General features: G+C 43.8%; 1 protein-coding gene across 1 annotated transcript in view; it reads right to left on the bottom strand.

Moving 5' to 3' along the window:
• The window catches only part of MAP3K3 (mitogen-activated protein kinase kinase kinase 3), a 35663-nt gene that overhangs the window by 9868 nt on the left and 7209 nt on the right, over positions 1–18586 (bottom strand). The window contains exons 4-13 of the mRNA XM_075176836.1: positions 16924–17023; positions 15464–15577; positions 14743–14860; positions 10735–10868; positions 10486–10559; positions 9841–9908; positions 9658–9750; positions 8385–8576; positions 1259–1407; positions 510–641 (exon numbers count right to left, since the gene is read on the bottom strand). Of these exons, the coding sequence (XP_075032937.1) occupies positions 510–641; positions 1259–1407; positions 8385–8576; positions 9658–9750; positions 9841–9908; positions 10486–10559; positions 10735–10868; positions 14743–14860; positions 15464–15577; positions 16924–17023 (1174 nt within the window). The remainder of the gene's footprint in view (positions 1–509; positions 642–1258; positions 1408–8384; positions 8577–9657; positions 9751–9840; positions 9909–10485; positions 10560–10734; positions 10869–14742; positions 14861–15463; positions 15578–16923; positions 17024–18586) is intronic.

The raw sequence follows: 18586 nt of genomic DNA, 5'->3' as shown, positions 1-18586 counted from the left end.
CCCACTATGGCTCAGGCAATATAAGATGACTTCTAGCTACTTGGGCTTCCACCCGGACTGGCCGAAAATCACAGGTAGCACAAGGAGGGCCAGATCGTCTCACAGGTAACAGATCCGTGGCAAGACATGAGTGAAACCACTATGACTTGGGGTCTGAGAACCAGACATGTTACCAAGGGGTGGCAACACAATGTCATATGATGCGGATAGAGAAATCGCATTTGCGCTGCTGGATTGTACTTTCAGTGATTTGCTCTCTCAGCTTAAGGGCTGCATAGTATTGGCAACCATATGCACACTGAGGAGCCTCAATGACATGGAGGAACAGTAAAGCACGGGGAGGGGGGGGAAAGGAGGTAGAAGTTAAGTTAATATGCTGTACAATAATAATAAATGGGTAGTTTCCTTCAACTTGCTCCATTCTGCATATTCCTATACCAAGATATCTGAACAACAGAACAATGTACATCTCATTCCTACTGAATAGCCCTATTGCATGCGTCACTCACCCCTGGCATATACTCCATAAAAATAGTCAGCGTCCTCTCCCCTTTGTCACGTAAGCAACCATAGTACTGTACTATTCTCTCATGATGGAGATTCTTTAGCAGCTGGATCTCACACTCCAGAGCACTAACCTCCTGCAGGGGAAGCCCAGAAAAAGGCAGCAACACAAGAGTTTTAGATACAAAATATACATTTGTGCATCCTAGTAAGAAAAAAAACAACACATAATCAAGCATGCCGTACTGTAATACGGATCTATACATGCTACTGTCTGCACACACCAACAGTAAACTCTTTAATGCCAGAGACAAACAATTTTGTCTGATTTCGTCATACAAATGAATATTTTTAAATGAAACTGTAGAGACCGACTGCTTTTCTGAACCGTTTGTTTGGCTAAGTTCAATAAGTCTTCTCACACCAACATACCAGACATTGAATAAAAGGACAGGTGCAATTTAATCACTGAATTGAAGGGATCTGTTTTGTTTGTTTTTTCTTAAATGCTGCTAAATTATTATACCAAGTGATTAATTTATTTAGCCAGAAAAAAATAGATGAAGTGTGTTAAACCTTAGCAGAACAGGGGTGCTAAAGAAAATCTATATTCAGTCCCTAGGATATACAAAGAGGAGGAGAATAATGAGAACTTTTGGAGGGAGATGGGGATACAGACAGTAGATCACCACCTGTCCGCTGGCTTAGAAGCAGGGTGGGGAAATTCTTTTAAAAGGGAGGAGGATGTAATGACCTTGCTTGTTTCTGGACTATCTGGATCAAACTGGACCTGCTTAGCTGCCAGTTCACGTCCTATATCCACATCATAGCACAGGTAAACACGACCAAAGGCTCCTTGACCTAGGAGTTTCCCTCTGCGCCAGTTTATGGGAGCACTCGGGGCTGGAAGAAAAAAAAAAAAAAAAAAAAGAGAAAAGTTCAGTTAAAACCGGAAAACCCCCCCCCCCCCCCCCATGATAAATGTATATGTACTAAAACATTAGAATCAAATTTTGTGAGCTGTGTGTCAAAAGATAATTACTTCAATATCAATCTCAAAAAGACAATTTCTCATTTTAACTACAAAATTAGCCTTGGAATCTTGTTTTGCTTTTTTCCATAAAACAAAGAAATCAATCAGTTACCCACTGTCAGAGTTTTTCACCCAACTATTCAGATGACTCGCCAAAAAATGTGGCTTATAATGGGATTTCTGTACTCGCGTTAAATCCTTTTTTACGAATCCAATGTGGGTCACTGGAAGACAGGTATAGAGTGTGGTGACTGGATCTGGGGTGTTTTCAAATTTACCCCCGGTTGGATTCAGAGAAAAGATTTAACGAAAATACAAAACTGACATTTTCTCTTTCATCTTAATGATGGACACTGGAGACTTCTCAAAGCTGTCCAATATATCCTGGGACAGTCCAGTGCCACAAGAATCACTTGAATTCCCCCTCTCTACCTTTTTTAGCATCAGCAAAAGCATCACTACTGGCGGGAACCAGTAGACAAGATGGAAGGCTTCAAGGAACTGAAATGTGGCCTACTAGAAACGCCTGCAGATTCATTGTTCTGAAGCAGAAAAGCTTCACCTTGTGGTTCAACAGAGACTCACATGTCAACATGCGGTTGACCCCACCTGACGTACTACCTCTGGTTGAAGAAACCATTCCCCAGGATGAAGAGCGTGTCTGCTGGAGAAGTCTGCTTCCCAGTTCTTTACCCTTAGGATGGAGATCGGTGAATAGATACATGTCTGCGGGCTAACAGGTTTCACTAGTCCTTATAGGCAAAAGAAATTGTCCTCTGGTAAGACACCTGTCAAGCAGAAGCCTCAGAAAGATCATCCGTTGGAAGTAGTCACTTTGGATTTCCTGTAGTTGATTATCCAACCATGAGTCTCTAAAACCTGGGAAATCTTCTGAACATGGGCCTGAAGCAAGCAAAGGAGTTCATCTCAATTAGCTGGTCGTCCAGGTACAGGATGACATTTTGGATCTGAGAAAGGCCACTATCACTGCCATAATCTTTGTAAACACTGTCGGCATTGTCAAAAGTGCGAAGTGTAGGGCCAGAAGCGGAAAATTATGGGACCGAATACTAAAACCCTAGAAGGCATTAGTGCCTCTCCCAGATTTAAACATATAATTACGCATCTTTGATGGCTATGGACACCATGAACTAGTCCCTTTCCATGCTGTCGATGAGCGACCTCGAGGACTCCATCTTGAATGTGTCTACCCGCATCTGCATGTTATTATTATTATCGTTTATTTGTAGGGCGCCACAAGGTTTCCGCAGCGCCGCACACAGTACAAACAGTAGACTATACAGTAGACTATACAGGGTAGAACAGTATAGAACAACAAACACAAAGTACCAGTACTTCAGAAACTCCGGGAGGGAAGATACAGTAGAGACGGAGCAGAAGAACAGGTATGGAGACTGGAGGGAAGAGGGCTCTGCTCATTCGAGCTTACATCCTAAGGGAGGTTAAACAAAGTCAGGCACAAAAGGGAGCAGTGAATCAAAAGGGGAGAGAGAAGAGGGGTCAAGGGAGGATGAGCAGAAGAGATGAGAGGTTAAGTGAATGGTTTGTAGGCCTTAAGGAACAGGTGAGTTTTAAGTGCCCGTTTGAAGGAGCACAGATTGGGAGAGAGACGGATGGATCGAGGGAGGTCGTTCCAGTGAAGAGGGGGCAGCACGGGAGAAGTCTTGGATTCGAGAGTGGGAAGAGGTGATCAGTGTGGAGGAGAGGCGGCGATCATTGGCCGAGCGCAGGGAGCGGGCAGGAGTGTGAATGGAGAGGAGGTTAGAGATATAAGGGGTAGTAGACTGGGAGAGAGCCTTGTAAGTGGTGGTAAGGAGTTTAAAAAGGATTTAGTAGGGGAAGGGAAGCCAGTGTAAGGCGAGACAGAGTGGAGAAGCGGAGGAGGAGCGACGTGAGAGGAAGATGAGTCTTGCAGCCGCATTAAGTATAAAGCGGAGGGGGGCAAGGTGGGAGTGGGGGAGGCCAGTAAGGAGAAGGTTGCAGTAATCGAGGCGGGAGATGATGAGAGCATGGATGATAGTTTTGGTGGCATCCTGAGAGAGAAAGGGACGGATGCGGGCAATGCTACGGAGTTGAAAGCGATAGGCTTGGGCGAGGGATTGAATGTGGGGGGCAAAAGAGAGAGAGAGGAGTCAAGAGTGACACCCAGGCAGCGGAGTTGGGTGACAGAGGAGATAGTGGAGTTATTGACAACGATAGAGAGGTCGTTGTGGGATGGGAGTCTGGGCGGGGGAAAAACAATGAGTTCAGTTTTTGAGATGTTAATTTTAAGAAAGCCTGAGGACATCCAGGAGGAAATAGCTGAGAGGCAGTCAGTCACACAAGAGAGGAGGGAGGAGGAAAGATCGGGAGAAGAGATGTAGAGCTGAATATCATCAGCATAAAGGTGATACTGAAGACTGAACGAGGAGATGAGAGCACCAAGGGAGGAAGTATAGAGCGAGAACAGAGCCCTGGGGGACTCCTACAGGGAGAGGGGAGGGGGTGGAGGAAGACCAGACATGGAAACAGAGAAGGAGCGGTTAGCAAGGTATGAGGTGAACCAGGCATGGACAGAACCAGAAAGGCCAAGAGAGAGAAGAGTATGCAGCAGGAGGGGGTGGTCCACGGTGTCGAAGCCCGCAGAGAGGTCGAGGAGGAGGATGAGTATGGAGAAGTGACCTTTGGATTTGGCTGAAAGGAGGTCATTAGTGACTTTAGCCAGGGCAGTTTCGGTGGAGTGGAGGGGGCGGTAGCCGGATTGGAGTGGGTCAAGGAGGGAGTTGTCAGAGAGGTGACTGGTAAGGCGGCTGCAGACAACCCGCTCAAGTAGTTTGGAGGCATAGGGGAGAAGAGAGATAGGGCGGTAGTTTGCAAGAGAGGTGGGGTCAAGATTAGGTTTCTTGAGGATAGGGGAGATAAGAGCGTGCTTGAATGAGGATGGTCCCACTACGCCAGAGGAGAGTGGCAGGTTAAAGAGGTGTGCGAGGTAAGAGCAGGCAGTAGGAGAGAGCGAAGGAGGTGAGAGGGGATGGGATCAAGAGGACAGGTAGAGGGTGGAGAGGAAAGAATAAGGGAGCGAACTTCTTCACCTGATGTAGGGGTGAAGGAGCACCACAGCTGGTTAATGGAGGGAGGTGAAGCGATGAGGGTGGTGGGAGAGGGGTAGGAGGAGGAGGAGGAGGAGATGTTCCCTCTAATGGCTTCAATTTTGGAAGAGAAAAAGGTAGCAAAGTCAGAAGCAGAGAGGGAAGGCGGGACAGTGGGAGGGGGGGGGGGGAGAGGAGGGAGTTAAATGTGGCGAAGAGGCAGCGGGGATCGGAGGACTGAGAAGAGATAAGGGACTTAAAGAAGGATTGTTTAGCGAGGGACAGGGCAGAACAGAAAGAGTAGAGGATAAATTTAAAGTGAAGGAAGTCCGCCAGGGAACGAGATTTCCTCCAGAGGCGTTCGGCTGTGTGAGAGCACTTTTGGAGGGAGCGGGTAAGTTTGGCGTGCCAGGGTTGGGGAATAAGGCGACGCCGGCAAATAGAAGAGGCCGGGCAACAGTGTCCAGGGCAGTAGTGAGGGAGTGGTTGTAGAGAGAGGACGCTTGATCAGGGCAAGCCAGAGAGGGAAGGGGTGATAGGAGAGTTTCAAGAGAGGAGAAGGAGATGGGGTCAATGGCGTCAAGGTTGCGCCTGGTGAGGGTGGCTTAAGGCGAGGAGGGGGCGGGGGAGGAAGACAGAGTAAAGGAGAGGAGTAGGTGGTCAGAGAGAGGGAAGGGAGAGTTGGAGAAGTCAGAGAGATTGCAGAGGTGAGAGAAGACAAGGTCGAGGGAGAGACCAAGACAGTGGGTGGAGGAGGAGGTCCACTGAGTGAGGCACAGGGAGGAGGAAAGGGCCAGAAGTTTGATGGTGGCTGGGTCAGAGGAGTTGTCAATAGGGATATTAAAGTTGCCAAGTATAATGGAAGGCAGGTCGGAGGAAAGATAGTGGGGGAGCCAGGCGGAAAAGTTGTCAAGGAAAAGAGAGGTAGGGCCAGGGGGACGATAGATGACGGAGACACGGAGGTGGATGGGGGAGAAGAGCCGAATGGAGTGGACTTCAAAGGAGGAGAAGGAGAGGGAAGGTAAAGCGGGAATGACCCGAAAAGTGCAGTTAGGGGATAGGAGGAGGCCCACTCCACCTCCTGGACGCTCGTCTGGTCTGGTGGAGTGGGTGAAAGAGGCCCTGATAGGAGAGAGCGGCAGGAGAGGCAGTATCAGAAGAAGTGAGCCAGGTTTCAGTGATGGCAAGGAGATTGAGAGAGTTGGAGATGAAGAGGTCATGGATGGAGGACAATTTGTTACGGACGGACCTGGAGTTCCAGAGGGCACATGAAAAAGGGAGGGAGGGAGGAACGAGGGGAGATATGGATGAGATTATCAGGGTTGATGGAGCGAGGGGTGGGGTGGGGGATGGGACCGTGAGAGATAGGTCTGGGGGAGAGGATAGGAATAGGAAAGGAGCGAGGCGGCATGATGAGAGACAGGGGAAGGGTGAGGGAGAAACACAGAGGGAGGGCAGCAAAAGGGAAGCGTGGTGACTTCAGTTCAGCAGCAGGTGCGAAGCAGCGAGGAGAGCGGCATCGATGGGGCAGCAGGAGACGGCGTCAGGAGGAGCAGGACACACGCGGTGAGGGATGGAGGCTGGAGACATCATCTGGAGCAGCGTGGAGACCTGACCGGAGCCACAGGAGACAGCAGCCCGACGTAGACAGCAGCGGACGGAGGAGGAATAGCGGGGCACCAGAGAGGCAGACCAGACAATGTTCAGGCATTTCAGGTTCAGAGTAGTTCAAAAGAATCGGTACAACTTCTGGACCAAGAAGAGATTGCAGATGGGCTCCCATCACAGGAGTTTCTGGATGGGCGGCCTGCCCATTATGCCTACTGCTTGTCGGAGGGTTTTAAACACTGGACTTCTAGCTGCCCAAGCCTGTCTGCATCGCTCCCGGAAGAGGACTAGAGCCTTGAGGGCAGACGTGCCCCCTTGCCTTACCGAACAAATCGCTTTCTTACTTTGGCCTGGACAATGATTTTATCCAGTTTGGAACCAAATAGAACCTCTCATTAGTGTGGAAGAGCTTCCTGGTTCCTCTTGGACTAATGCCACAATGGGAGGAGTAGAGAAGGGAACATCCTCACTTTGCTCCCTACAAAACAGAGTCCAACTTACTGGGCGTTTGTTCTCAGCCTCACTTGCTAAGCACCAGGCATCCACCCTGGACTGGGTGGACTGGATGAAAGGAAATTAAGAGAGATATCTGGAGCAGGTAAAAAGACTGTCCCATCTCCAGGCTTAGTCCTGGACTAACTCCATTTCAGAGACATAAAAAGAAATGAGGGAAGAAAAGAAACCAGAAGCACTTGCACAATCTGAGAGGATGTGGAGCTGCAAGACAGAGGATAGGAAAAAACCCCACAGATAAACAGCACTCCAATACCTCACAACTTAATTCCCTGCAGCAGGGAGAAGGAGCTGCTGCTACAAGATGCTCCAAAAACGGTAACCGTCTCTCTTCTGTTGGGCTTGGCAAGCTGTGAAGCCGCACCAGGGAATAAGTTCCACAGGGATTTCCACTCCCTACAGAGCCCATTATCTAGTGATGGCTGTCATCCAAAGGACCGCCCTATTAACCGCCCAGTGCCTAGCATGGGCTGCATTGAACAACCCCAACCAGATTCCATATTTCTCCCCTACACCTGGACCCCTATGACAGCAAAAGGAGAGCCCCTACCTAGTATCAGAGGCAGGACTGTGACTAATATGCTGCTCTCATCTTTGTCGCGTCTGGTGTTTGTGGTCCAGTGTGTCACAGGTCCAATGGCCCTGGAGGCATAGGGATACTGGGCGCAACCCAAAATTTACGCAAATGTCTAAATGACCACTCTATGACTTATGTCTACTTTCAAGCAACATTGTTAGTCCTGCACTTTGCAAATCCCAAACTGGAAAATTAGAGGAACTAATAGTGGTATAGTAAGTAAATAGTATTGGTAATAGTAGTTAGTAAATGCCTGGAGAGCTGAAACTTTCCACAGATAAATCAAAATAAAATCAACTAAATAATGTAACTATGTAACTGTTCGGTAAGCACGATTTTCATAACAAATAAACTTGTAGAACTGACTGGAAGTCTCAGCATGCCCTTCCAAGCTTTGACCGACAGGTCCTGTTGGTAGTTTAGCTCTGAAACAGCTGGACAATTTGTTTAGGTCTGCCCTAATTATCATTATCATCATCATGTATTTCTATCCTGCCCACACAATAAAAAGTGCAGAGATTTGGCTCACACCCTAATCCATCATATGTGCTACACGGCTGTGACTTACAATATAGCATACAAACCAAAGTGTAGGTACTGTAATGCAATATAAACTCTAATAGCTTTATAACATCTAGAATAAACATGATTTCTCAGGCATATACAATTTTATCAAAATATGCGCCACCTACCACAAGGTATCGTTATACAGATGGGAACCTACAGTTAACATTTCTATAACAGGACTTATTTCTTAGTGCCTCCATACTACAAATAATAGTAGGAACCAGACTATATGCCGTTGGAATTTTTTTTCGTGGAATCGCAACCACAATATCAAAATTTGCACCAAGAACCTCATGTTTTCTCCAGAAGTTATAACATAGAATGGACATTATGTTTTCAATTGTATGCAAGTGTTGCTTTACGGCTCAGAGCATGCACCTTTGTAACTGTGTACCAAAGCAAATACATTACAGACATATGTACAAGATATAGGAGACTGCAGTATGGAAAGGAATCGTAATATTCATGTCAGTACTATCTAAAAGTGCCTTACACTTTGTGGCAACGTTCCTCTCTGGTACGCTCAGTGTGTTCTCACTGTCTGCACTCCTGAGCCGGTTGCGAGTTTCTAAGTACTGTACATTTAAGCCCAGATTCTCCCCGTTGGTGCTTAAAGAGCGACTAGATGGCACAAGTGTGAAGAGATTCCCTTGAGGACGTCTAATCCGTGGGAATGTTCTGCGTCCTAAAGGCATAGGGAACAAGATTTTAATATCAACATCAATGAAATGAGCTTTTTTTTTTTTGGAACATCATGCTGACAAAACCACCCAAAAAAGAAAAAACAAAACAAAAAAAACAAACACATTTACGGATTACTAAAACAATCTCCAAATTTCCAGAGTATGAAAATACCAGAAAGGGAAATAACACACACACACCCCAAATATAAAATACAAGGGGAGTAAATGCAACTCTTTTCCATACAGGAAATATATTACCCTTTTTTGGATATAGCAAAAGCAATTTTACAGCTGATATGGGACAAACACCCTTCCAACTCTAAATATACCCACAGATTTTCAACACTGATTTGCCAAGGTGTATTGTTAATTGCAGCTTCTAGCTGGATTTATTACTTGAAATGAGCCCGAAATCTCACATTTTCAGCACTCAATGCAAACTAATTCCGGTCTCCCATACATTTACTTTCTCTCTTTCCCATACTTTCTATCTTGCGTGACATCATAAGGGTGTTTTGTTTTTTTTAACAAATGAGGATTTCTGTATGGTTCCTGGTACCACCTAACCACCTAGCTGTTATCTCATCAGGCACTGAAACGTTCACCACAGTGTCCTACAATGGGACACTATGTAGAGCACCTACATCAAGTTTCAAGTTGAAAGACGAGTTTGCTAAAATGTCAACTCTTGGCATAAACCTGGTGGCCAAAAGTTCACTCTTTTTGGAGATCAGATGAGTCAGCTACAATGAATTTCCACTTTAAAATATGCCAAACCGATAGTCAATAAATGTCCAATATGCACAATTTGGTTATGCAGATTTGATCGTTTCTGGTTTATAGGAATTATTTAAGTCATAATTGAAGCTAAAACAAATAGTATTTTAGGAGAAAAAAAAATAAAGTGGGTAGTCCTACAGTGGTTGTAGGGTGGACGTTTAACCATTTCCATCATGAGCTTTTCTAAGACTATCCACCAACTTACAAAATGTATGTGCAGATTGATTTCAGTTTATTTACCCAACAAAGTTCTTAAATACCCTTCAATCACTGTACTCATATCTTGCAAGGTCCAGCACTTACCATCATTGTAGTCTTTATGGTGAACAGATACATGATATCTTCGAGGGTAGGTCCCACCTTTCCCTGCTTTGTCATAGAATTGATTCTCACGATCTGCATTGAAATTTAATTAAAGATTATAACTTGCATGGGGAATTACTTGTTGATGCGAAAAACGCTGCACATAACTTCCTATCTTTGTACCTGAGAAATCCTGCCTGTTATCTGGATAACTCTGGGCTCTTGACATCCGAGATTTCCTGAATGAAGGGCTAGAGAAAGAGAAAAGATGTAAGTACAGAACATACCAATAGCACCATGGCAGGACAAAACATGTTGTATGCATTTTTGTCTAGAGGTACATTTGAACCAAAAATCATCCTACATCAGTGTGACAGAAGCCTTGGTGCTTTGTGCTGTTTGAGGACTGTTTATTCCATTCTCAATCGGTGGCTCCATCCCACATCTCACACCGCAACACAACCCCTGCCCCTACTTACACAATCCCACAAGGGAACAAGTCATTGCCTCTCACAAGTTCATCACACTAATATCCTGAAATACTCTTCACTTACAGAAATATTCTCACAATTTCCTTGGCTACAGTTTGATCTATCCCAACATTGCATAAATGTGAAAACAAAGTCATGCAGGAGATGGAAACGAAAACAGATAGCTGTTCCATCCCTGGTTGAACGTAGCGTGAAGTATTTAATCAAAATAATATATTTCACTGTATCCTTTAAAGATATATTAAGAAAAAAAACTTTCAAATATAGCAGCAATGTTTTCACATTTTGTATAAACCTATACAGAACTGTCTACAGACACTGGCTATTAAATATTTACCTGTCCTCTGACTGGTCTAGAGACTGACAGCTGCCAGATATTGAATTTTCTGTACTACTCAGTGGATCAAGCATCTGTACCAGGAAACAAAACATAGATGAAGAAAATCAAATAGAAAGAAATAATGCATTTATAGATTTCTGTTGGGAACAGCCATAGACAGGTTCCATCCCAGCTGATTAGATCAGAATAGCAACAGCAGGTGACAATTTACAGGCAAGTGCGCCTCATAGCAAACCCCAGACTTACACACTGATCACTGGTCTCTGGGATGAACTCGCCTTCACTGTTGATGCTAGTATAGGAACCCTGCCTAGCGATCCTCTGCTGTCTCTCAGGGACATAACCAGGAGGTGGAGAACTGCGGCCAGTGTTCTGCGAACCTGTGAGATGAGAAAAAAAAATTAAATTATATATTCTTCATGCCCAATCCTACATGTTCACCATACAACTACCATCATAGAAAGGCTGCCATCTAAAATTCAATGAACATACTGATGAAACGCACAACAGGAATGAAGCCGAGAGCTTTATTTCTGACGGCACATAAGTTGTTCTTTGGGTCAGTATATTAATTTTCCTCATGTATCGGTACCTATAGTTCTACAGCAGCTGTTCTTCATGGTATGCAGCACTTACGTAAAATGTCCTGTTGATTGTTTAAAGGGAACCGGTGACTCCACTGCTGCACACTCAGATGGTCTGACATCCATATCCAGCAATAAAGGAAGCCACACACACTTTTTTTTTGGCCACAGAAAAGGTAGTCTGAGCAGTGGAGCTCCTAACACCTAGATATGTAGATCTGCTGACAACATCTAAAGATGTTCTTGGAATACCAAGATCGTCTGGGATAATCATAGGTAACAGTGTTCATACCCCTTCAAGCCTAACCTACTGCAGAGTTCAAAGATTCAGCAGAATAAAGTGGAAAAATGCAAAATAGACTGGAATGGCCAAGGAAGCTCCAACATGTTTACGCTCTCAGGGCTAGTACCTGGCTCTATAGAGGGAGAGCTTGTGATTTAAAGGCGATGCCTACAGGTTTATCTCAGACGTCTACAAGATTCTGAAAAACCTCATCATGAAATAGATCACTGGTTGGTGTCTAGGTTTTGACGGATAAGGTAGTCCGCCACACAGTTGCTGGCACACCCTCAAGTAATCACCTCAGTCCATCTGTAGCCCGAAGCCAAAAAAAAAGACCCTTCGCTCCAGGAATATAACCAAAAATGCTAACTCCAGAGGAAAATACATACCTTGGACAAAAACCAACCTTCAAGCTTCAAGACTAGTGTGTCTTGTGATCACTTGCCATATGAGGACCAAAAAGGATCACCCCAAAAAATAACACACACAGGAGTGTTCTACCCACAACTCCAGGGAGACAACCACCCTCAGAGATAGTGGGATGGAACTTGCAAGATATCTGTTCCAGGAGCACACTGTATGCAAAATGAATGCAGAATTGCATGTAAGAATTGCAGAACCATCATGCAGTATCTGATTGTCAAGGGTTGAAAACCTACATTGAGTGTTGCACATATCTGAATGTTTGTGCTGTTCTGTGTCAGAGATCTTCACTCATTTGCAGACATTTATTCATTTGGTAAAAATTTAGATATTGTACATTAGAACATAAAATACTTTTTTGCTCTTCAAAAGTATTGCCTGTATACTGCCAGAGGTCCTGTGTGCAGCGTGAGGCGGAGTTCTATGAGCATCGCCTGTCTGCATCTGAACAGGCTGTTGTGGAAGAACCGACTTGGCTTCGTTCTCCGACGACCATAGCCGAATTCATGCGGATAATGTCTCACCTTCCACCCTCCCAACTGGTACCGCCCTCTTGTGGGGAGTCCCAGGCTAAGATTGCTTTGGCGTACTCCCTTGCAGAGTCCACTCAGGGTTTAGCTAGGGCCTCTTCCTCCTTGAAACGCCTCCTTAGCGCTTCTCATTGGATGAAGAGCAAACATGTCGCAGAGGCTGCTCAGACACAAGATTCAAACTCTGACCTCTCTTCAGAAGAGGAGAGAGTTGTTGATGGGTGAGGATGACTCCTATAGCGTTGAGGATTTATCCACTGCTCAGAATGTGGACAACCTAGTTTTAGGGGTTCATCAAACATTAGGGCTGCAGAGATCGCAGAGGCTGGGTTCTTCCTTTTTAAACAGCAAAAGAAACAGGTGGCCTGTTTCCCTCCATCTCCTCAGTTGTTGGAATTGATATCAGAGACATGGAAAAAACCTGATCCGTTACTTTCATATGCCAGGAAAGTTTAAATCCCTTTACCCTTATAGGAGGCGGCAAAATGGGAGAGACTTTCTACTGTGAATCCACCTATTGCCAGGCTGACCAGATCCACTGCCTGAACAGGGTGGTGTTTCTCTCAAGGAAGCCACAGACAAAAAATACGATTTCTTGCTGCACGCAGCTTATATAGCAGCGGGTAGCCTTTCAGATCTGGCATGTATACAGCCTGGGCAATCGGCTTAACAGCTGCCCTAAGGGTCTGCAAGAAAATCAGCTGTGGGCGGGATTTCATGCAGATCACAAGGACATGTTCGACCTTCTGGTTCAGCGTTGTGGGGTCAGCCCCAGATCGATCTCATGGACTCCCGTCTGCACCTCAAGATTCCTCTGTTCTGTGCAAAATCGCAGGATCTCGCCATTGGGTACATCGATGCCATGATGATTCTGTGGCGGTTTCGTCTGGTGTACTCATTTCTGCCAATTCCCATGCTCCCACAGGTGCTCAAGGGAGATAGTACCAGCCCAAGACTAGCCTCACCAGACATTGTACTCAGACATCCTGTAGGTCCACCCATCAGCTGCCTCTTCATCCCGATCTTGTGCAGCGCCATCTTTGATGCCACTTGCTACGTCGTATGGCTTTCACAGGGTGGCTACAGAGGCCCTGATTCTTCAGGATCAGGGTTTCTCTCCAAGGGTGATTCAGACTATGATCAAGGCCAGGAAACCACCTGCTGCTACAAATTATTATCGTGGTGTGGAAAGCATATGTTCTCTGGTGCGAGGTTCAGAGTTTTCACACCTCTTGCTTTAACCTCTCTAGCTTCTTCTCCTTCCTTCAGGCAGGTCTGGACAAAGATCTCCACTTATTTTCCTTAAAGGTGCAGATTTCAGCGCTTTCCATCTTTTCCTAGCTCTAACTGTCAAGTATGTCGGAAGACCATACCTTCCTGCAGGGGGTTCTTCATGCTCTACCCCCGGTTCTGTGCACCCGATTGAATGCTGGGAGCTTAATCTGTTGCTCTGGGCCCTTTCTAGAGAGCCCTTTGAATCAATGGAGTCTGCAGATCTGTTATGTCACGTGGGAGGTGGCATTTTTACACGCTGTCATCAGCGTGTTTGGCATTCGAGTTGAGGGCTTTGTGCTGTACTCCCCCCTCTCTGGTCTTTCATCCGGACCGGACTTTTGTCCCTAAGGTGGTCTGTTTGTGCTGTATGCTGCACACAAGTGTGGTTGGCCGCTACTCGGATCTCAGGATGCTAGCTTTAGCCGCAAGATTTACACTCGGCCATTTCAGAGCAATCCCTCCCTCAGAGACAGCTTTGGAATGCCACCCAAAGTGTCGCAGTGTCCCCCAATTTTTGTTACTCACCGTAAAATCATTTTCTTAATCCATTGGGGCAAATTGAGCTCCCACCCTTTGATCTGATTGTTTGCTCGTTGTCCATTTTGGTTGTTCTTCTTGACCTTGTTAGGCCCTCTCTCTCTTTTGGGCTTTGTTGTTAAAAAACAACTGAGGAATAGTTCCTATAGGAGGGACATAGTAGGAGAGGAGCTATCCTACCAACACTTAGTTAAAGTACCACTGACTCCAGAACCACCTACTATAACCGAATGTGACACAGTGTCTCAATGGACTGAGAGGAACGGATTCTACGAAGTAACAAAAATCCTGTTATATCATATATAGCAAAGTGAATTAATATAACAATCTGTTAATTTTACATGTCTCACAATATTCAAGGCAAAGGTGGATATTCAATTTATTTCTTGAAAATCAAGATGTTTTCTCTATTTGTACATTTATTGAACTGTGCTAGGGTCACATTTCCAGCAGAAGGGCTGCATGTGGATAAACTATGTGGATGTGACCGTGAAAACATTGAATCTGTCAATGCACAAGATATACAATTGATGTCAGAAGGTAATAGTGCTGTTTAATGAAGGGAATATACTGTACAGTCATAAATGCCTAAGAATCCTATAAAGGTCTGGTGGTTACTCACTGACAGACAGGTGTCGGCTGCGGGTCTCTGCAGAATGATAAGCTGTAGTAACGTCTCCCAGGGACTGTGAGGCCTTAATCCGCACTTGTTTCTGGACCCCCGAGTGGGGCGAGGATGTCTAGGAAAAGATGTGTAAAATGTGGAACTGTGATAGCCTGGACCATAACCGAATGGCAATATTCATCCACGTTCTATTTATGGGGCGACTATCTATAAGGACTGAAGAGTCAGAGTGTATTATATACACATCTTAGTGCTTAAAGTGCGCACCTGCATATTTGATTGTCTCTTGTACTTTAAGTCACAGCAGGGTAGCACCTTTAATATATTTGAAAACTAGGGTGTGCGGGCCACCCCACCTTGAAATTTTCTACATTTCAAAGGTTGTCATTGCCTTCTTTCCAGACCAACAGCCCACCCCCATCTACCCATAGGTGTTTTTAATCAGAGTACTCCTTGTAGTTTAGAGGCATGAAATGAGGTAAGTCCCATATTATAAATAGTTAATGTGACATCTGACAGAGGTCACCTGGACGCGATAGATGGGCACCCACAGTTTGATCAAAATGTGCACCAAGAATCTCGTGTTTATTCTAGCTGTTCTTTTATATCGTTTACATTACAGCAGAGTTTAACATTTATCTGTCTTTAATTATCAATAAATAAGGTCTTAGTGCTTAAAGAGTGCGCCTGTACTTATAAATAATAAAGAAGATCCTACCTGGTTCTTATCGTGAGAAAGAAGAAGAATCCGAAGACTTTTCATACTAGAGCTGCGATCTAAGAGATCCACGGCTTTGTCAAGGTCATCCTGACTCCTGAGGGGAATTGAAAGCTGCAAAAAAAAGATCCGAATCAGCACAACATCCTCACTTCCAGATATGTGAATATTTGGGTCCCTGTGGTCTGCGAGGAACAGCCAGTAACAGTGTTCCCATCCTTAATCTTTCTTAAGTCCCTTCCTTTACGATCAGACCAATTATTAGGACTTCATGCGGCTTCAATTTTGGGACAACTTACTTTTTATTTTCATAATCTGCAGATACTATCCTATATTAAAGGTATTGCAGAAAATTATCCTGAAATAGGTGTCTAGTACTCCCAATGATAGAGATATAAAATACATGTACGGTACTTTTAAATCAAGGTCTTTCGGAAGTTATATCTGAAGAAATAGTTATGTTTGGTTTTTTTTGTTTAAACTAAAGGAGTTTGTATTGTAGTAGCGGCGATGCCCGCATTAGACGAGTCCAATTTTAATACTTGTCCACTACTGGTATTTATCCCTCATTAAATATTGTAGGGGTGCACTCACAGAACAATGGATTATATAATAAAAAGAAAAGGAAGTTCTGTTGTAGAGACACTAATTTTGTTGATACCCGACTCATAATCCAACAATATATTAAAAATTACTTTTGTTAGAACTATTAAAAGTATTCCTAATTGTATGGCAGAAATGGATTTGTGCAAAATACTAATTAAAATATGTGGATAAAGTAAGAAATCCAGTGTAATAGATTTAAAAGGGGAGGGGGGGGGGGGGGGGAGGAGAATTTCCCCTATAGTGATAATCTATGCTCTTGAATAAGCCAAATTATTGGCACTATGGTTGATCAAACTGATTCTATAGCCAGAATGATTTTTCTGGGATTTATAATTCGTTATTAATTATATTATTTTAATATGAAAACGTCTGGTGTAGTTGATATTTTTAGTGATTACCAAAACCTATGTTATTTCTCATATGGACTAAGAGAAGTTATCCTCTATTATCTCCTATATAACAACTAGTTCTCAATTCTTAAGAATAGTTGTCAGTAGGAAAACAGTGAAAGGTACCAAAAACTGTTGTTCTGAGCCCAGTTAGCGCACACATTTTGTGCTACTTCTTGGAAATGATTTAATCAGTGTGTATCTGAATCACCTATAATGTATTTTATATTTATCATCATCATACATCACATTGTACCCGGTGGTAGGCAGTACCATAGGTAGCTAGGGAACAATTGACACAGTTTTTCACTTATTCAATAGCTGTGAATGCTTCCAAGTAAAGGTTTAGTTTGTTCAATACTTCAAGCCAAGATATCTTTTATATATCTTAAAATCAAACAATGTGCTCTATGACCTATTAAAATGACTGCCGTCTAAGTGTTGGGTCATCACAATAAACTTCACCTCATTGTTCATATAATGGAGATCCATCTGCTGTCCAAATACTAGTTTCACTTTTTGCTCCACCTCATCATATTTCACCGGCCGAGGAAACTGCAGGATCCTGTGAAATTTAGATGCATTATCAATTTATCTGGAAACCCAAAAATGTATATACCCATCAAAGAGGTCATTCAGCTGGGTTCTGTTATAGTAATTCACTGAGAAAACATTGTACAACCAGTACAATAATAGAATGTGCATTAAATAAAAAATATTTTGGTTCATGTGCATTTGGGGACAAGCAGGGGCTTAGTTAGCTATGCAGAGATACCACTGACCCAGGCAGATGCTATTCTGGAGCCACTTTCAGGATTTAAAATATTTATCCCTTAGGAAAAGTATTTATATTTCTACAGCTAGGAGACGTTAGGTTGGATCGGGGACATGAATACATTTGAGTTTAGTATGTACATTTACTGCTATCTTGGAAAAACAAAAACTCCACAAAACAGGAGATAACACTATCAGTTGAAAGCATCACCATAGATGGAAATATTTTTACAAATCCATATTATAGAAAATGAACAGTAAGTCAAGAAATAAGTCAACAGAAATTATTTCAATTTCAGGTACCGGCAGCAACTTTTTAGGCAAATTATAAATACACTCGCAAATCTATTTATATAGCACCAGCATACTCCGTAATGCTTTACAATAGGGAACAATCAATAATAGAACCAGACTGGGTATCAACAAAGAGTCTAAATTCAATACATATACACCATTGCAAGATTGAGAAAACCATAGGTAAAAAATATAAATAAATAAATTTAAAAAACCAAACACGTTTCCCTTTTCTCCTTTGGCAAAATGTTAGGTGGTCAGAGTGCTGGTTATGCCCACAAAATAACTGTATATAGATGTGTGCACTTTGATTGTTTGTACCAGTCTTGCTAAATTATATATTCTTAATGTATTTTATGACAGCTGCACCACTGTTGGCGTATTATCTCTCCAATACCGATTAAGAGGAGTTAAACGTCCGAGTTATGTGGACAATACTGTACAGAATAAAACAGAACTACAAAATATCTGAACTCTTAAGAGCCCTGTACAGACGTCTGGAGCCCTCATCTGACATTGTGTATTTCTGCCAGAACACTGTTGGCAAAATCCAAACAACTCACATCTAAAAGTCTTTCACTGGCCTATCACATAAAGATTTGGAAGTTTCATGAAGCCTTTAACAGATATGTTTCTAGAGGAAACCACAAGAGACATTCCTGGAATATCCAGCACCATCCAGGGCACAGAGACAGCCAATGTCTGCAAACAGTCAGCTGAACCTTCCACCTCTAATAGGAAGTGCTCTACTTCATCCTCATGGCCAGTACAAGGAGTTATCACACCGTATAAATTACTTCTGCTGAGCCTCCAGCCATCTTACATGCTTGTGGTTAGATCTGGCAGCCACTGAGCAGCCGCGAGGCCACTTCCCGGCTCCTGTCTGTAAATGAAAACTCCATAAGCAGAAAAGGAAACTCAGGCTAGTGATAGAAGTGAGCCAAAGCCGGTTCACAATCAGGCCATTTATTACACTGCATCCTGTGCTGGATACGTTCCTGTACTATACACATACAAACACTGTTTTCCTTTTAAGCTCAACACAACACTACAAATAAAT

Source organism: Mixophyes fleayi, chromosome 6 (assembly GCF_038048845.1).
Source record: "Mixophyes fleayi isolate aMixFle1 chromosome 6, aMixFle1.hap1, whole genome shotgun sequence".
Lineage (NCBI taxonomy): Eukaryota > Metazoa > Chordata > Amphibia > Anura > Limnodynastidae > Mixophyes > Mixophyes fleayi.
This window is presented reverse-complemented; position numbering and strand designations above follow the sequence as displayed.